General features: G+C 45.4%; 1 protein-coding gene across 3 annotated transcripts in view; it reads left to right on the forward strand.

The window, feature by feature from the left end:
• The window catches only part of PHACTR1 (phosphatase and actin regulator 1), a 289,593-nt gene that overhangs the window by 72,880 nt on the left and 197,892 nt on the right, over window positions 1–18,821 (forward strand). For all 3 annotated transcript variants that reach the window (XM_040645055.1, XM_040645056.1, XM_040645057.1), the window contains exon 2: window positions 18,547–18,711. In XM_040645055.1, coding sequence (XP_040500989.1) covers window positions 18,573–18,711 — 139 coding nt within the window. In that variant the 5' untranslated portion in view covers window positions 18,547–18,572. The remainder of the gene's footprint in view (window positions 1–18,546; window positions 18,712–18,821) is intronic.

Here is an 18,821-nt window from a genome sequence, read left to right on the forward strand (position 1 = left end):
TTTTTTTTTTTTTTTAACTCAGCAAACCATTTTAGTGCACTGTTGTTTCTGGTTAAATAATTCTTACAAGTCCACTTTAAAAATGCAAGAAATTTGCTAGCTAAAAATTATAATTAGTGGAATATCAAGGTGATATTATATTTTTTAAATTGAAAAAAATTAAAAAATTAAAAAAAATATTTTTTAAACTCCAACAGAATTTTTAAAAATTTTTACAAATTTCAGGAATGCCTGCGTGGCTCAGTCAGTTCAGTGTCTGACTTGGATTCAGATCATGGTCTCAGGGTGCCGGGATCAAGCCCTGCGTCGGGCTCCCCGCTCAGCAGGAAGTCTGCTTGTCCCTCTGCCTCTGTCCCTCCCGCCGCTGGTGCTCACTCGCTTGCTCTCACATGAATCTTTTAAAAAAATTTAGGAAGTTACAATAATATTTCGTTCTTAACTAAGGCCAGGAGCTGTATTAAGTAGTTAAGTGCATTATCTTATGTAATACAACAACCGTATAAAGAAGATATTATTATTCTCTTTTTAAAAGTTATTTTTTTAATTCCCATTTTAAAGTGAGGAAACCTGCCTTAGGTCATGAGGCTCATGTCTACCCATTCCAAAACTGAGCTCTTAAATGCTGTATCACACATACCCCAGGGATAGCCTCTGGTAGGAGAGGTAACATTCAAAGTTATTAGTAATTCCTTTATGCCCTGTACATTCAACCACAACTCCGCTAAGTACCATTTGTAGATCTGTTAGGTTTAAACACAAGTGCAATATTCACATTACAATAATGGCAACATGCTTTTCATAAGATAATAGCTACTACGCTACATCCGTACTAAATGCTTTCACATATATTCATTCTTCAATAATATTCTTCATTCTTCATAGCAATTTAAGAGAGAAGTTTTATTTTCCCTGTTGTGCAAAGGTAGGTACTGAGGCTTTGCATATGGCTTATAGATGGCAGAGATGGGATTGAATTCAACCCTATCTCCTCACCCCAAATCAGGAAACAAAGTTGTAGAGAAGATCATCTATGACTTTATGGCACCAGTAGAACCTCTGTTTATAGCTGAGTTTCTTCTTCCAGGTCCTATGCCTGTGTATAGACAGGTATGTAGATAGGCAGGTAAACTTTTAGAACAGTCTAACTATTCTGTACATAATATTTGGCAACTTATTGTCCACTGAACAGGCAACCATGACAGTTTTTCATGTCTGTAATTAGAGACATCCATCATCATTTATAATGGCCACATAGTCTATATTCGATTGTTGGCCCTTAGTTTGATTTATCCCTCATGGTTGGATAGTTGAATTACTTTTTGTGCTATGAAAATACAAATGAAGTTTAATTTGTGATGTGACCCTTCAATTTTTATATATATATCAAACTTGATATATATATAGAGAGAGATCTACATATCTATATCAAGATATAGATATATATCTCAAACTTGATAGCAAGTCAGCAAATCACGATGGCATGTGGGGCCGACTTCTGTGAACAGCCAGTTATCAAGTTGAGGCAAAAGCAGTTCAGTCATCAGATTGGGCATAACCCTTATAACCAAGACATCTCTTTCAAGAAACATGACAGCCTCTCATCCTTTCCTTGCGTGTGAGAAAATTCTCCCTCTTTTCTTACCTGTGGCTTGGAGGTAGATACCATCTCCTGTCCCGTAGCTCCACCTCCAGCCAGGGCTCTCCCGAGAAGTAAGTAAATAAAGGATGAATCTTACCTGCAGTTGATTGTCCAAACCTTGCACATTCCAGGAAATGGGAAATATTATACATGCCCAAGTCGGAGCCTAAGAAACCTGCGTTCATTTACTCATTCAAAAATCTTTAGTGACCATTTCCTGTGTGTCATAAATGGTCCTGACCCATCAATCTAGTAGGGACATGTCAGTGAGGATGCTTTGGCTGCAGTGAGAGAGGATCTTGTGCATTTTGACTTTAAACAATAAGGTCATTCACTGTCTAACATAAATTTGTAAGTCGGGCTGGTTCCAGGCCTGATTCCATTGCACTACGATTCTGTGCTTTGTCCTCCTTTGCTTCTGGACTCCATCCTCAGACTGGTTGAGAGATGGTTATAACAGTTCAGTCCTCCCATCCTGACACCACAGTGACCAGGGGCAGAAACAGGACTGTCTCTCGTTGGCTATTTCTAAGAGCAAGGAGGCCATTCTTGGAAGCCCCGCCACCTACAGGCATCCCTTACAGATCTCACTGGTCAGATCTGGACAGGCTACGCACTCTTAATTACTGACCAGAGTCCACCCAATGGTGCTGGGAGTAGAGTCAGATTCTGGGAAGCTTGTGGTCCTGTAGAGAAGAGGTAAATAACTAAGCACAATCTGGGTTGTCTTAGGAAGGAAGATGCCCAGAAAGGGGCTTGACATTCTCTGTTAGGAAGCTGGCATTGCAAAGTGACACAACTAATCACCCAGACAGAGGGAATGGCAGGTGCAAAGGCCTTGAGGCAGAAATGATGTGTTTCTTGTTGTGTTTGAGGAATAGGAAGATGAGCAGGGTTGGAACCACTGAGTGGGAGAGATCATGGCCCTCTGAGTTGATGTGACATCCCGGGGTCCTTAGCCTGAGATCAGGATGATTCACTGGGGGCTTTAGAGCAGAGCAGTGGCATGTTTGTGAGAGATTGTGTGAAAAACTTGGAGATAAGTGGTAGGAGTTAAGAATGGAAGTTGGAGGGGCGCCTGGGTGGCTCAATTGGTTGAGCGACCAACTCTTGGTTTCCGCTCAGGTCGTGATCTCAAGGTCGTGAGACTGAGCCCTGCATTGGGCTCCATGCTCAGTGTAGAGTCTGCTTGAAGATTCTCTCCCTCTGGCTCTCCCCCACGTGTGTGCGCGCTCTCTCTCCCTGTCTCAAATCAATCAATCAATCAGTCAATCTTTTAAAAAATGAAAGAATGGAGGTTGGTGATGCAGACAACTTGTCTGCCCTGAGTAGGGAAGTAGAGAGGGTTGGGAAATAATGAAGAATTAGTTTTGACCACTCTTGGTGATGCATTGGATCTGGGGGAGGTTACGGAAGAAATGGTATCAAAAATGACTCATGGATTTCTGTCTGAGCATTTAGAAAATTGACTGTGCCATTCCTAAAGAAGTGATCAGATTGGGGTGCCTGGGTGGCTCAGCTAAAGGGGTGACCTTTAGCTCAGGTCATGATCCCAGGGTCCTGGGATTGAGCCCTGTGTTAGGCTCCCTGCTCAGTGGGGAGCCTGCTTCTCCCTCCTTCTCCCATTGTCCCTCCTCCTCCCCCCCTTATGCTCTAGCATGCACTCTCTTTCAAATCTTAAAAAAAAAAAAAAAAAAGTAATCAGATTAAGGGTGACAATAATTCACTTTCAGTAAAGTGGATTTCAGGTACCTGTAAAATATTATTTAGAGATGAGGAGTAATATTAATAGCAGAATGGTTCAGACACCATTCAAAATCTTTTCTTTTTCAGTCACGATTTCACAGTAACCCAATGAGGCAGATGCTGTTGTTATCCCCGTTTTACAGATGTGGTAAATGAGACCCAGAGAAGTTAAGTAATTGGGCCAGAGTTAACACAGCTGGTAAGTTGTATCAGTTAGAAGAGCCTTCTAGGCTAGAAGCTTACATTTAGAAATGTTCAGCTTATCAGTGTTCAAGCCACAGGAGTAAATGAAGCTGTCTAGGGAGAGCTGAGCTTTGGGAAATTCCAAGATTAAATCAAAGTCTGACAGACACACAAGAAAAGAGGAAGAGGGGAAGAAGTCTTCCTATAGTTTGGCTTTAAAAAAAAAAAAAAAGTTAAAAAAAAAATAAAAATACTTGACTCCTTTATAAGCTGAGGAACAGGTTATAAAAGGTTCTGAACTTCTGCCAGAGAGTGTGTGGAACATGGAGCTGTTATGTCAGCACTTGACATTCTGCCACTTACAAACCGTAGATTGTATAAACTTCTTCAAGTCACTCCTTTGCATTAGGATTAGGTTCAACTGCATAAAACAAAATCATAATAACTTAAACAAGATAAGAGTTTATTTCTCTGTCATGGAAAAATGCAGAGGCAGCCAGTTCAAACTTACCATGTGATGGCTTCATGAGATTCTTAAGGACCAAGGTGCCCCCTAGCTTACTGCTCCTTCATTACTATGAGGTGACCCTTGTCCTCATAGTGGCTGCCAAGTTCCAGCCATCACAGCTTTGCTCTAGAAAACTGGGTGAAAGGAAAAGCAGATCAAAGAAATGGCACATCCCTTCTCCTTAACAGACTTGGCAGAAGTCGCGAAACTTCAGCTTACAGCTCAGTGGTCAAAGTTGGTAATATGGCCACACCTACCCTCAGAGGAGCCTAGAAAACAGTCTGTCATCTGCGCAGAAAATCAAGAAGCTTTCACTAAAGAGAAGGGAAAAATGGATATTGGCAGGCCACCAGCCATCCCTGCCGCTGTCAGTTTGCTCTTTTGTAAAATAAGGATTAACATTCGCTTTAACGCTCCTGTTGGTTTGTTGTAGGGATCAAATGATACAACTGGGCGAGTGCTTGATAAATGACAAAACACTATTCAGACAGTTGCTTGAGGATGGCCATCAACTCCTCTTGCACACAGTAGGCATTTATACTTTGAATGAGAAAATCTTGGGAAAAGTTAAGATTTTCCACAAATCTGTAGGTGCAAAAAGCAGGAAATGTGAATTGGAGGGACAGGATATTTTTCTATAATTTTTGCCTTTCAATGACAAGGCTTTCCTTTGCTTTTAGAATCAATTTCAGAACAGCCAAGATTGATCTTTGACTAGCTCTGCGGTCAAATGTCCCATCAGTTTTGCCAAACTCAGGCAGTGTCCAAAGAATGCAGGAGAATTAACTGTGGGGACAGGAGTCATGTCATGAACCCACCTGGTCCTTCCCCTTCTGACTTCTTGGGAACATAACAAGATTCCAGCCCAAGGTCCCCTGAGAGGCCTGCACTAAACGGAATGGCTCTATTGTTCAGAAACCAGTTGCACTGGTTGCTAAGATATTGGATGCAAAGGGTAGCCCGTGACTGTGCCTTGGAGATCCTCAAAGCAAATGGAAGTTTTCCCTGTTAATTCCTGACTACCCTAGGTTTATTTTATCTGGGAATGTTAATATTCCTTTAAGTTTTGAGTTTGCCTCCGGAAAGATGATGCTTTTGCCTTTAATAATGACCTTTAAGATCGTTCTGTCACATGGAGCAAAGAATTTCTATTTCCTCCCATAATACATCCCATAATACATGTGCTTCGTATGTTGCATATCAATTTCCCATTCCTCTCCGAATGGAATGGTATTTGCTTTTGTGTAATACTTCCCAATTTAGGATTTTAAAGGGTAGGAGCTTCACCTTCTCCTTCCTTAACTTCCCAATCCCGTAACTCGAGTGGTACAATAAATGTGTAACATAACCTCATGTGCTCATGGGCCATTATGTGCCCTTGGGGACAGAGATGAGGACGGAGGCCTGAACTTGGCCCGTTTCTTGTGACATCCCTGTTTTTCCTTTCCTTGACCTGAGGCCTTCTCATCTCACGCCTGGAAACTTTGGAAAGAGGACAGGGACTAGCACAATGAGAGCTGATTTAGTTGTGACAAGTTTTATTATGTCACCTCAAAGAGAAACTGGAAAGATGCTTTGTAAATTAAAATACCTGATTGCAAGTAGAACTGTAGGCCAACATTCTGACCATTTAACTTCGGCAATGCAGGGAGGTCTCCCAGTTGGAACCAATGCTGTTCGGTTAGTTTCATTGCTGCTCTGATGGTCATCTGATGGTCATTAGCTATACTTTCTGAAGTCCTCCAGCTAAGACCCAACAAACTGTTGCCTCCCTTCCACACTGTCGGACGAGATGAACCAACAGTACATTCAGACAAAGGATAACCGCAGAACCTATCGACACCCTAGATTTGGAGTCAGGAGATGTTTAATGAGAACACACCAAGTGCCAGTTATTAGCCTAGAGTTTTCGTGTGTTAATATAAGAATTATACTATTTCGCTGTTAAGGAAATGAGATTCTCAGATTAATGAATTAATGTGCCTGTACCCACACAGCAAATTGATGATTGCTGCTTAGACCTCAGTGTTCAGAGTCCAAATTCTAGGCTCTGAGATCAGTATATTCAGTCATTAAAAAAAAAAAAATTTAAAAATATACTCCTAATTCAATGTGAATTCAGAACTACTTTTTTTTTTTTTTTAAAGATTTTTATTTATTTGACAGAGACAGGCAGCGAGAGAGGGAACACAAGCAGCGGGAGTGGGAGAGGAAGAAGCAGGCTCCTAGAGGAGAAGCCTGATGTGGGGCTCGATCCCAGAACGCTAGGATCACGCCCTGAGCCGAAGGCAGACGCCCAACGACTGCGCCACCCAGGTGCCCCTCGATGTGAATTCAGAACTTCTTAAGGGGAAACATTGATGACTTTCCCTGCTGAGACCTCTTTAGAAATTGAACATCTTTCATGCCGAAGAATAATGAGAGGTCCGCAAAGGGATTATTGACAGGACAAAAAGAACAGGACATTTACCTCTGAAAAAAGACTAATGGAACTCAATTTCTGTGTTCTGAAACAAGGAAAATTACGAATTCCTTGTGAAAACCTCAAAAAATACATCAGCATTTTCTTTCTTTTCTGACTAATGGTCAGGCGGGCCCAAGTTAGAGCTATGGATGGCAAATACACACGGAAATTATACACACAAGGGAGAGAAAGCAGGGCTGTTTTATGAAGGACCAGCATTCCTGCGAAAATATTTTCTCCAGGAGTACTGTGTTTAGGTTTCACATAGTCACTACGCAAATGACAAACGGTGCTGAAAAATTGGTCTGTGAACTAATGGGAGGTAAATGAGGAAACTTATGTCATTANGGAAAGAAAATGAGGAATCTGAGCTTAAAAGGAAGTAAACTCAGGCAATGACTCTACCGTGGAACGTGAGGTCTTCACAAGGTGCTTTATCATTCCGTGTTCAATAGGTAACCCAGGGGCCGTTATTATGAGATCTTGCAATGAGCTCAAGGGAGGAAAAGGCTGAGGAGTGTGTTAACCTTGACAGTATCACAGAAGAGACTGTTTGAAAAGAGTTGGATCAAAAAACTTAGGCTGCTTGGTGTTGTGCGTCCTCAAGCCATCCATGAGGTTTGGGGTGTGAGGAATGACTGGGCCTTCTTTAGACTCAGGAGCCTTGGGGCGCTTTAACTGCCTGAGTTGGCGGATTCTGGGCAAGTCCCCTGACCACTCTGCATCTAATTTCCTGCACCTGTAGAAGGGGTCAGAAAAGACACTGCCTTGGCATTTCAGAAATGATGCCCCATGGAATGCTGGTCTGTTTTGAGACCTCCGTGGTGTCCCACCGGGGAGCACCAACCAGCCATATTTGTGGTTAAATTAAGTTTGGGAACCAAAAGGTTAAAGTTTACAAGGTTTTTTGCAGACCTTCTCAGAGCCTTAAAAAGGCTAAAACGTGATGTGATTCCTTGAGAAGAGGACATGGTATGTTAGTCATAATTGCAGGGCAACAGTGTTGGAAATCTGATACCCTTCCTACATAATGGACATGTTATGAAGCTCTAATGAGATAATAGATGTAAAAGCACTTGGAAAGAGGGGCACCTGGCTGGCTCAGTCAGTGGAGTGTGTGACTCTTTATCTTATGAGTTCGAGCCCTAGGTCGGGTGTAGAGATTACTTAATTAAAAAAAAAAAAAGCACTTGGAAAGAATAAAGCAGTATATGAACGTTAGACATGTTTAAAGACTTCAAATTCTTTGAGGGTTTTGGCACTGGCTAGCATCCCTGAAGCGATCTTACTCCTTAGCCACCCGAAGGCTATGGATTTAATTGTAAAGAAGGGTGTAAGGTTCTAGGCTTTGGTAGGAATGCCATGGTATGTTTTTCAAACTGTAATTCTTAGACTGCACACACCAGAATCACCTAGGCTGCTTATTAATGCATTCACGTTACTGGTTCACAGCTAAGAGAGAGACCAGGGATCAGAAGTTTTAAGATACTTGAGTTGATTCTTCTGCACTGAAGCGTGAGATGCACCAGTCCGGAAGGTCTTGGCATATAGTTCAGAGCCTCTAAACTTCATGTAATCCCTTAGTGGTAAACTGGTGAGGAACTTCATGCCTTTCTGGCCAGGTCGTCTGCCTGGTACTAGAGGAGACCTTTTATTTTTAGATAACTTTTACTTAGTCTCCCGTTCCATGCTCCCAAAGGGTGCATTTAGTACATAGCTGTTCATCCTCACAAGTCAGTATTATTCCCAGCTTATAGGAAAGCAAGCTGACAGGACTTCCCGAAGGTCACACAGTGAATTTGTTAGAGCCCTTTGGTTAGAAGCGACAGAATACCCAACCCAGCTGGTCTTTAGTAAAAAAGAGAATGTATTGGTTCATATAAAGAAAATGTCCAGTGTTAGAATGGTTTCAGGAAGGGCTGGATCCAGGGGCCCAAATGATGTAATGAAGACTCAGTTTCACCTGAGCCATCCTTCCTTCACTTTTCTTCTCTGTTGTTTCAATTCTCAGGCTCTCCCTTCAAGGTGGCAGGAATATTACTAGCAGGCTCATGCTATAGAACAAGGGTGGGCAAACTCTAGTCACAAGGGCTGGCCGCCTAGTTTTGTAAATAAAACTGTATTGAACACAGCCATGCCCATTTGTGCACATTTGTCCGTGGGTTGTTTTCATGCTGCAGGAAGTTTAGTGAGTATTTGCAACAGAGCTGTATGGCCCATAAAGCCCAAAGTATTTAGGATTTGCCTTTACGGAGTTTGCTGACCCCTGCAGGAGAAGCCAAGTTTTGTTGAAGTTTGATTTTGAATCTGTGAGAGGCACTATTTATTTATTTCTAGAGTGTCAGACCCTAGGGTCTAATGTTTTAGGATGAACAAAGAACCAGGGCACCTGGGGGGCTCAGTCAGTTAAGCACCTGTCTTGTCTCAGGTCATGATCTCAGGATCCTGGGATTGAGCCCCAGGTCAGGCTCCCTGCTCAGCTGGGAGTCTGCTTCACCCTCTGCCCCTCCCCCTGACTCGTGCTTGTGCACGCTCCCGCTTTCTCTGCCTCAAATAAATAAATAAAATCTTAAAAAAAAAAAAAAGATGAACAAAGAACCTACATTACTTAAAAATTGTTGCTTTGGATTAACACGAGACTTGGGAGTTTATTTAGTTTAAATGAACAAGTTCCATTCCCAACACAAATATATTCTATTGATTAAAAGAACAATAGAATGTTTGTAAGTTTTTGCAGTCATTATATGTTTTAGTGGTTGAAGATTAGATTCCTGGAAGATGGAAGAGGAATTTTGTATTGCATGTCTCAGGAAGAACTTGGTTTATAATATATATTATCTCAATAAATAAAACAACACAGACATGTATAAATTTAAATTTAAAAAAGACGTTTTCCCCACCTGTCTGGTCTGTTAGCAGTGCTCTTTGTTCATTGACTGCCTGTGGTCATGAAATGCAAATACCCTCTCCACGGTGCTTAGAAAATCTGAAGTATTTGACATCCTCGGATTGTTTCCTCTCAAAGCATGTGAAATTACCATTGTGACTTAGAGATTCTTCTCCTATTAACCAAATCCGAGTGAAGGTTTTTAAGTCTATGGCCCCTGCTTTGACCAGCCTTAGAGAGAGAGAGCCTGCTTAATCGACAATCCCAGTTGAAACAGCATGTCTATTAATAGCCCCAGCCGAGTCCAGAGTTGAGTCTCATTGCCTGGCTAGGCTCGGTGGCTCGTCCCCGACTGAACGACTAGGGGTGGGGGTGGGGCGGTGGAGAATGCAGCGTTCTCATTGGCCTGCCCTGGGTCACGTGCCCACCCCCGTGTCAGGAGTGAGGTCATCCCTTCCCAAACCACCTGCACGGGAAGTAGAGAAAGAAGTCTCCAGAGGAGAATCAGGACCCTCTTGCTACCTGCTGGGAGGCCAAAAAAGAACTCATACCCACCAATAGCCGTTAAGTGGTAGGTTCTGGATCTGAACCCACATCGTCCTGGCTTTAAAACTAACATTCTTTCCACTGTGTACAATGTATAGCATTTGCTGAGCAAAGCGGACCTGACCTTGTCCCAGGCCAGACTCTGGTCCGTGCTGAGTTCCTGATGGCAGCCCGTGGCGTGGGTGCAGAGCAGACAAGGTCCTTATGGTTCCACCAGTCCTGGTGACCTAGGGTGGGGTGTGCATATATTTTATGACCTCTCAGGCTGAGGCAGATAACTGGTGTTCTCTCTTGCTGGAGTAGGGTCTGTTTCTATCGGCGTCTGTTTGTATGTAGCCTTTTCAAAAAGACCCTCATTTCCACTTTCCTCCCAGTGGCTGTTCAGTAACTTCAGTCAGTCATTCGGAAGTTTGAAAAGCCCAGTTTTCCTAGAGTGGGCAAGTATTCCTGAGACTAGACAAGGCTTAGTTAATAGCAGGTGTTTCTTCTAAGTGTCCTGTCTTTCTGTTCCTTAGTTCCTCCTCCATTTCCCCAAGTGTAAGATGGGGATGGTAACAGCACTGCCTCGTGAGATGAATGTAGGATTCCAGAAGGTACTATGTTAAGTGCCTTGGTCAGTGCCCCGCACAGACTCCATGACTAGAAGGGGTGGGTGTGTCGTTGCTGTCCTTGTCATCCTTGTCAATGCCTAAGGAAGCACCATCCTGTTTAGAATCTCCTTTCCTGATGTTGGGAAACCGGACACCCTCGTAGCAGTAGGCAGAGCTCCCTAGACCACATCAGTCACTGAGTGACTTTCTGATTTGATGGTGTGCAGTTCCTCAGCCAGTTCAGCTACTCCCTTTGCTCTCTTTAAAAGTCAGTGCCTCTGTGGACCCTGGACTTAAGGGCCTGCTTGTATTCCCCTAGGATTTCAGTTACTGCTTTGAGAGAAAATGAACGGAAAGACTCTGGGCCCTCTTTGGTCCCATGGGAGCCGTGCATTCCCTCTCTCCCTCCCCATACTGGCCTAGTGTCCTTGTGTCCTTCTGCCAAGGTGCCTGTAAAGGATGGTCGCAGTCTGTTCACAGCGTTCAAGGCAGTGGTGAGCCTGTGAGCATACCTTTAGGGACCCGCTCCTGGCAGTGGGTGGAACTGCCTCCTACCAGGCAGAAATCTCTAGAGCCAGAACAAAAGGAGAAAGGTGGCCAAGTGCCTGAGCAAATATGCTGAGAAGTATGGGCCCAGGTACATGTGGCCTCCCTCTCTTCTCCCACCATGTCCCGACCCATAGGAGTGCAGTGTACCGGCACACCCTTTATTGGTTCTTCCCTCATGAAGAATCCTGTAGCAACAAGATTGAGAAGCGGCTCTCTCAGTATAAACATCTGCATGTCTGTGCAGAGGCACAGTGGGCAAGACCCAAACGTCATGATGGTGTCTGACGCTGGTGTCCGGAGGGTGAGTGTGGTTTCGTATGGAGTGTAATTGGTGGTTCCCAGGTAGAGAGGGCAGCCACCTGGGTGTCCAGAAAACTGGGGGACACAGAGCTCCTTCCCCCTCCTCATTGGGGCCTGCAACACTCAAGCAGACTTTGGATGAAGACGGATGAACCCTTTGTTAAAAGCAGCTGTACTCCCTGTAACACTGGCCTAGGCCAGTATCCGTGTTCATACCCGTCTGTTCTAATGGGCAGATCGGATCCATCTTTGACCAATGGTAAGGGATGGGGAAGAAAGTGGTGATCAAAGGTTGGAAGATGGGGTAAAAGCAGTGAAGGTCAAGGAGAGGGCAGAGCGAGACGATGGTGAGAATACCAGAGATCCTCGTACTTGGTGATACTAACACCAGTGTGTTTTCGGGCTTCATGTCCGTGTTTGCATTGAACTCTTTAGTGGCCCCACGGTCAATGGGGGGGTGTTGTCTTATCTCCCACCTCCTTATGGGCTGGTATGTGTTCTCCAAACCAGGTAACCTTCTCTGGGCAAAAGAGCTTCCATGTACCCCCATGGCCACCTCTGCTAATGCTCACCCCTTGTCCCCTGTACCCCTTTCTCCCCATCTTCTTCCCACTCCTCAACTCATACACAGGAGCTTCTGATTTTTAGAATAAAAATGTGTCCATCCCTTTTTTTTTTTTTCTTAAACATACTTCATAGTTAATACAGATCAGTCCTAGGTCGGACAGATGCGCTCCAAAGAGTTCTGGCCTCTCTAAGACAGTGTGGTGTAACTTAGGGAGTGAAAAGGGGAGAATACTGCCCTCTTACTCCTGATGACTCCTACTAATCCCTCATTTCCCTGCCATAAGGTATCTCTGTAAACCTCCAAGCGTCCGTGTAAAAGCAGGGAAGCCGCAGTCGTGGAGAATTTCCGGTGTGGCTGGGCACCTGTGTGCTGTCATTCTGCAGCTGTGAGAGAAGGTGTCGAGCGCTGCTCGCAGCAGAAACGGTGTGTTGGGTTTCGGCATCATTAACTGACCAGCTAATCCCACCTCCGCCTCGAACTTTGGCCACCACTCCTAAGACGGTGAAATGTGGTGAAAACATAACCACTTCATGCAATTGGAAGGAGAAGTGAATGTTATCAGGTCCTGCTACATAAGCTTTCTATTTCCTGAGTTCACTTTGGGTTGAGAGGCAAGTATCCGATTTGTGAGAATCTTAGGTCCTCCAAAAATCTAAGGAGCATTTGGTACCTGGAGAGAGGTATGGCGTGGGGGGCAGATGCCTTGGCCTCTCTGCCTCTGTTGAGGACTGGGCCTCAGGAGAGGCACTGTGGCTTCCTCCTTCTAAAATTCTCAGGGGAATACTGCATTGCTGATACTTTCTAGAACACCAAAGTTGGTTCTTCCTTTGGGTAAGCCTTGAAGGCCAGGCCAGCATGAGAAATATAATGGTAAGGGTGCCAACTGAACTGCCCCCCGGGGGCCATACTCCCATGGCCTGCTCTAAGAGCCCACCGGAAGCAACCCCGGGCTGCCAGAGGGGTGGGCTTCAGAGCCCACACAGACACAGGTGCTTGGATCCTGCCTCAATGAAGTCTTCTGTCTTGCTTTTCTCAAGGGACAGAAAAATCAAGTCCCAACCATTTCTCTCCCTCCGAGTAAAGTGAACCCTGGACATGTCATGAAAGGAGCCCCAGATAGCCTAGTGGCTTGAAGAGCATTTACCTGGACGGAGGTGCTGGGAAGACCCCCAGAGTCTGGCCAGCCCCCCCCTCCTTCTCCTGCGGGTCTCTGAAGCAGCTCGGCTGCCCGGCCTCCTACCTTTTGGTTCGGCATTCTGTTCTGGCAGTTGACATTGGAGCTGATTCTTGTCTAAGTGAGCCATTTCTCCACACAGCTGTCTCCTCTCTCTGCAGCATGAGGAAGCCACCTTTGAGAGCAGTGGGCCTGGCCACAGCAGCCTTTTCATCGTCTGCTTCAAAAGAAGGCTGTTTTTATAAATGCACCTGGCCCGTATGCCCTTCCTGTCCCCTTGTCTTCGTCCCGTTATCCCCCACGCTCCTGCGAGGCTGGAGACCACTTTATGCTGAGCCCGGTTGTACTTTCTGTTGCTTTTCTTCCCATCCTTACTCTAGGGTTGCCAATCCCTCGCTCGTAAACCCTCCAATTTCATTATCTGGTGGCAAAGCAGCCAGATTTGGAGTCAGCCCCTATTGTCAGATGAATTGGGGAAACACGTAATGTGGATGATTAAAATATAAGTCAATTAGAGTAATCCAGTCTGCTCAGTAATCTGTACTTAAGAGCTAAACATCTTGAATTTAATAATGTACTTATTAAAGATCCATTTAACTATGGAGTTATAATTCTGCCTTCCTAATGCTCTCTCAGTGTCTTGCCACTCTAGGTTTCTCTAAGGCACTCCTAATTTCTTATAATTATTTTAATGTGGTAATTTTGGAACACTTTTTCTTCATTTTTTTCAAGATGTGATCGTGAAACAGCTTTTTGGTCCTGGTGGTGTATTTTTCCTAAGGTGACTAGCGATACTGATTTGATTCCTCTCGAGAGGTGTACGAGTGAGTTGAAGTAGGGGTCCTCCTTCCTTCACTTTAAACAAACTATTATTGGATGCCAACTGTGAGAGCAAACCTCAGTACCAATCCTGAAGAACTTACCTTGACTTTTTTGTTGTTGTTGAGGGATGCAGCGTATAATCTCTTCCTTTATCCAACCTTTAACAGCAGATGTTTCAGGTTGGCTAAACTTAGAGACGTCTCAGACTGGATACTTTAAAAATTTTATCTTTTATGTCTTAGACTAGAGACTCGAAAGAAAGATGGAAACTCTCCCAACCGCTTGCAGATACCCAGAGATACATGAACTTGTGCATGTGTTTTCAGTGGTGTGATACCCCCCCTGCCCCCGCCCAAGCCTGTTGGGATCGTAGATCCCAGGATGGGACTGTTGCTGAGTGAGTCTTCCATTTTGGCTGAGTGTGTGTTTTGAGAGGCGCTAGCAGATAATTCTGGGCTGGCTGCTCCGATGGGGGTTCCTGAGGCCAAGGCAGGAAATCAGAACTTTCTACTGTAAGTTGTGGGAAGCCACTTTCGAAAGCTGCTGGGAAAAGCAGGCTTCTGGAAGCGTCATCTTGCAATAGTGTAAAATACAGGATTGAAGGCCAGAGACTGGGGTTTGGAATGGAGGCTTGGGGACTTGCAAAGTCTGGACAATACTCAGGTTATAAATGAAGCTGAGGAACAGGAACAAGGTGGTGAGTGTGAAAGTGAAAGCGACCTTGTGAAAATCAGATCACTAGACAGTCTTGATTTCCTTCCTGGACTCAAACCGCCCTGGACTCCAAACAGTTTTCACATCTGTCTCTCCCCCCAGGACGACTCAGCTAGTGGGCGTCCCTGAAGAAGCACCCACTCAAAGCAACGGATACCATTTATTTATTTATCATTTTAAGATTTTATTTGAGAGAAAGAGAGTGAGAGAGAGCACAAGCTGGGGGAGAGGGAGAAGCAGGCTCCCGGCCGAGCAGGGAGCCCACTGTGGGCTCGATTCTAGGACCCTGGGATCATGACCTGAGCCAAAGGCAGACACTTAACCGACTGAGCCACTCAGGCGTCCCACAGATACCATTTAAAGAGAATAATGTCCAAGTCCAGCGTGGTTCCAAATGCTGTTCGCTTGTTCCGTTCGGCTGCTTCTCCTTTCTCACTGTAGCTGGTTTTCTTCCCTTCTCTCCTCAGCCCCTCTGCAGCCCAAACTTCCTCAAAGCCTCCTCAGTGTGTACCTTCCCCCTCTCAGCCCCCGGTCACCCACTGCTGCTGGATTAATCTCCCTGAGGCTCCCATCTGATGTGTGACACTTGTGATCAGAGACCTCCACCAGACTTTGGGAGTGAAGTCTTCTGGTGACTAACCCTAGTTCAGAATGAAGGCCCGCATACTGTACCTTTGATCCACCCCCTTCTGTCCTCCCTGAAATTTACTTTACTTGGTAAATTTCTTGGCCTCCCTTCCCCTCCGCTGGCAGTTCAGCCCGCCCTCTGCATCCAGTCTCTCTCTCCTCCTGCATCCGGGCAGATTTCCCTTCACTTGTTCTCTCCATTCCCCTAGGACGTGAAATCCAAATTTCCAAAGATACTTTGCAGAAAAACTGCCTTATTTGGCTCCAGAGCCCTTGTCATGAAGCTCCCTCCTGTCCTCCTCTGCTGCTTCCTTTTCTAATCAAAGTCTTTTTTTTTTAAATGTAAAGTCGTGGGGCATCTGGGTGGCTCAGTGGGTTAAGCATCCGACTCTTGATATCAGCTCAGATCTTGATCTCTGGGTTGTGAGTTCAAGCCCTGCGTTGAGCTCCACCCAAGGCATGGAGCCTACTTAAAAAAAAAAAGTCTTCACTGACTACCCAGTCCTGAAACACAAAAACTTCAGCCATCCCCATTTCCCTGTCCTCCCTCGTGTTGATCCGGAAAGTGGCCAAGAGCCTGTGATTCTGCCACCCATCTGGATCTTGTCGTTTCTCAGGTCCCTTCTAGCACGCCCTACCTGTGTTCCAGTCACTTCCCCTGAAGAGGATTGCAGTGGCCTCCTCATTACTCTCTGCCACCTGTATCTGCCAGTTCGGGCTCCCATTGCTGTTCCAGTGCTAGTCCTAGAAATAAATCTAATTGTGCTTTCTCGATCACACTAATTAACATGAAGCCCGTCCCCCACCCAGACACTCTTTTTTTTTTTTTTTTTTAAGATTTTATTTATTTATTTGACAGAGAGACAGCCAGCGAGAGAGGGAACACAAGCAGGGGGAGTAGGAGAGGAAGAAGCAGGTTCACAGCGGAGGAGCCTGATGTGGGGCTCGATTCCATAACGGCAGGATCACGCCCTGAGCCGAAGGCAGACGCCCAGCCGCTGTGCCACCCAGGCGCCCCGCACCCAGACACTCTTGATCTCCTTCACGGTGTTCTACTTTTTCTTTAATTTTCCCCCAAAACACAGATCTTCTAACATAGTGGACAGTTGACTTCGGTTGTCTTGTGTATTATCTGCTCTGCCCCTGCCCTCCCAGCTGAGGCTCTGTGAGTTGGTGTTCTTTCCTGTTTTGTTCACTGACATAATTTAAGCATCTGGTACGTAGTAAGCACTCAGTACATATTTGTTGCATGTCATAAGCTCAGTGCCTATGTTCACATTCTCGTCCTTTCCCCTCTGCTTATAGAATAAAACCCAAACGCCTGATAGAAACTTTCCAAAGCTTGCCTGATGGGGCTCCAGACTCCTCCAGCCCCCGTCCCTCACCGCTGGCTCTCCAGCTCACAGAGCTTAAGTGGTACTCAAGATCTAACGGGTCTCAGGACGTGCAACGTGCTTTCAGCCTTCTCTGATTCTTTTGGGTCCTTCTCTGTCTTCCCCATGTGGAGAGAACAGTTCCTCCTCTTTCAAAATCTGGCCAAAAGTTCCATCCCCTGTGGGTCTCCTCCAGTGCCGTGAAGGAGAATTAGTCTCTCTCTCCTGTTTGCTTCCTTTGAATTCTGTGTGGTTGCTCCTTTGTGCACTGGAGACCCCTGTGGTCTCGTCCCCTAGACTCTGTGCTCAGTGACGTCCAGGTCTTCTGTGTGTCTGCCCCAGATCGATCCCAGTGTCTTTTAGAGTATTACGGTGTCATTTAATGCAGGGGTTGAAAAGAAGAGCTTGTGCTGAAACACATAGTCAAAGGTTTGAGGGCCGTCACCACGCAACGTGTCCACATTGTTGCCGTCCTCACCCCCAAACCTGTGCCTGCCCTGTGTTCCCTGTTTCCATCAGTGCGGGGTGGCACTCGTACTTGAATCTGGGCATCAGGAATGATCTCCCTCCTCTCCCTCAGGTCATCCAACAAGACCCTGTTGACTTTGCTCCCAGACATCTCCTCCCAAATCCATCGACTTCTCTTCAGTCTTGCTGCTGGGAGCCTTTGCCAATCTGTCATCTCTGTCACCAAGCACACTGCCCGGCACGTGGTGGAGGGACCATATATATATTTCTGAAGTCCGTGAGTCTCTCAGTTAAAACCGTTTCAGGTGATAACAGGCAGACGACCAGGCTGTGAGATCGAGCTTCTGAGGAAGCCTGTGTTGCAAAAGTCTGGGTGATTTCTCTGAAGATGGTGTTAAGAGTGGTTTTCGGCACCATGGCTCTCGGTGTAACCTGACTCTAAAATAGTGAATCTCTCTCACCCTCCTGATTTTGCCACGGGGGTTACTTTTTCTACTTATTTCTGTCTTAAAAATTTAAATCTGTGTATATTTCCCTCACTGAGATATGTAAATTCTCATGTAAGTTGGAAAAGGTTTTGTTTCTTTACAAGGGATAAAAGAGGTCAGGGCGATCGTGACCTCCAAGGAAGGGTCCACTAGGCATGACGAGTTTGAAGGTCTTCGTGTCCTCACACGTGAAGTTACTGGGATTAGTCCATGTGTTCCCTCAAGTCACTTTCAGCTCCCAACTTCTAAGAATATTATCATTATGAAAGCACAATACCAGGAACAAGAAAACCTAGAGGAATGAAGGCAGTTGTAAAGTCTAATGGAGGGTGAGTGATTCTAAAATCAGTCTCGGGTGGAGACACTCACTGAACAGATTCGGGTGCTGCTTTGGGTCTGGGCAAAGCAGGAAGGAGAGTCGTGGGTGGTGGAGGCATTGGCATTGGAACAGACAGTTGATAAATGTTTTCTCCCTCCTCTTTCCTCGGCAGACGGTGCGATAGTGATTGTATCTGCCAAGTCTTATCTGAGCTGTTGCTGGACCAGTAGTTACAGACTGTCACCTGACTCCTCTGATGCCCTCTTCCTGCCTCATTGGGGGAATCTTGATGTGTCAAGGGGGTTCTGTTCCTCCTCCACCTCGTTGTCCTCCTTCTTAGGTCTAAGTCGAGGTGTTGGGGTCATTTGGGGTGCTCTGGATACCTAGAATTTGGCTGTCTCCAGACTTTAGAACACGTTGGTATGCCTTCCACTCCAAAAGGCAAAAAAGAGAAACGGAACTTCGGTCATGTGGTTTCTGTTATCTGTAACCATGGAAAACATTGGCCATCTGTGAGGATCCCATTTTAACACGTTTTTCTCTCTCTCTCTCTTTCCATCTCTTTCTCGGGGGGAAACAAGCTGAGGAAGTGGAGAGGCTGGCGGCCATGCGCTCTGACTCCCTTGTCCCAGGTACCCACACCCCTCCCATCCGGAGGAGAAGTAAGTTTGCCAACCTGGGAAGGATTTTCAAGCCTTGGAAGTGGAGAAAGAAGAAAAGCGAGAAGTTCAAACACACATCTGCAGGTAAGATGATTGTTTCCCTCGTTTCTCCTGGAGAGTTGGTTGACTTCAACTCTGTATGCTAATTAGAATTTAATTATTGTGGACCATCTGAACCAAAGAAGGGGGGGGGG

Source organism: Ursus maritimus, unplaced genomic scaffold (assembly GCF_017311325.1).
Source record: "Ursus maritimus isolate PB19 unplaced genomic scaffold, ASM1731132v1 scaffold_30, whole genome shotgun sequence".
In the NCBI taxonomy this organism is placed as follows: Eukaryota; Metazoa; Chordata; class Mammalia; order Carnivora; family Ursidae; genus Ursus; species Ursus maritimus.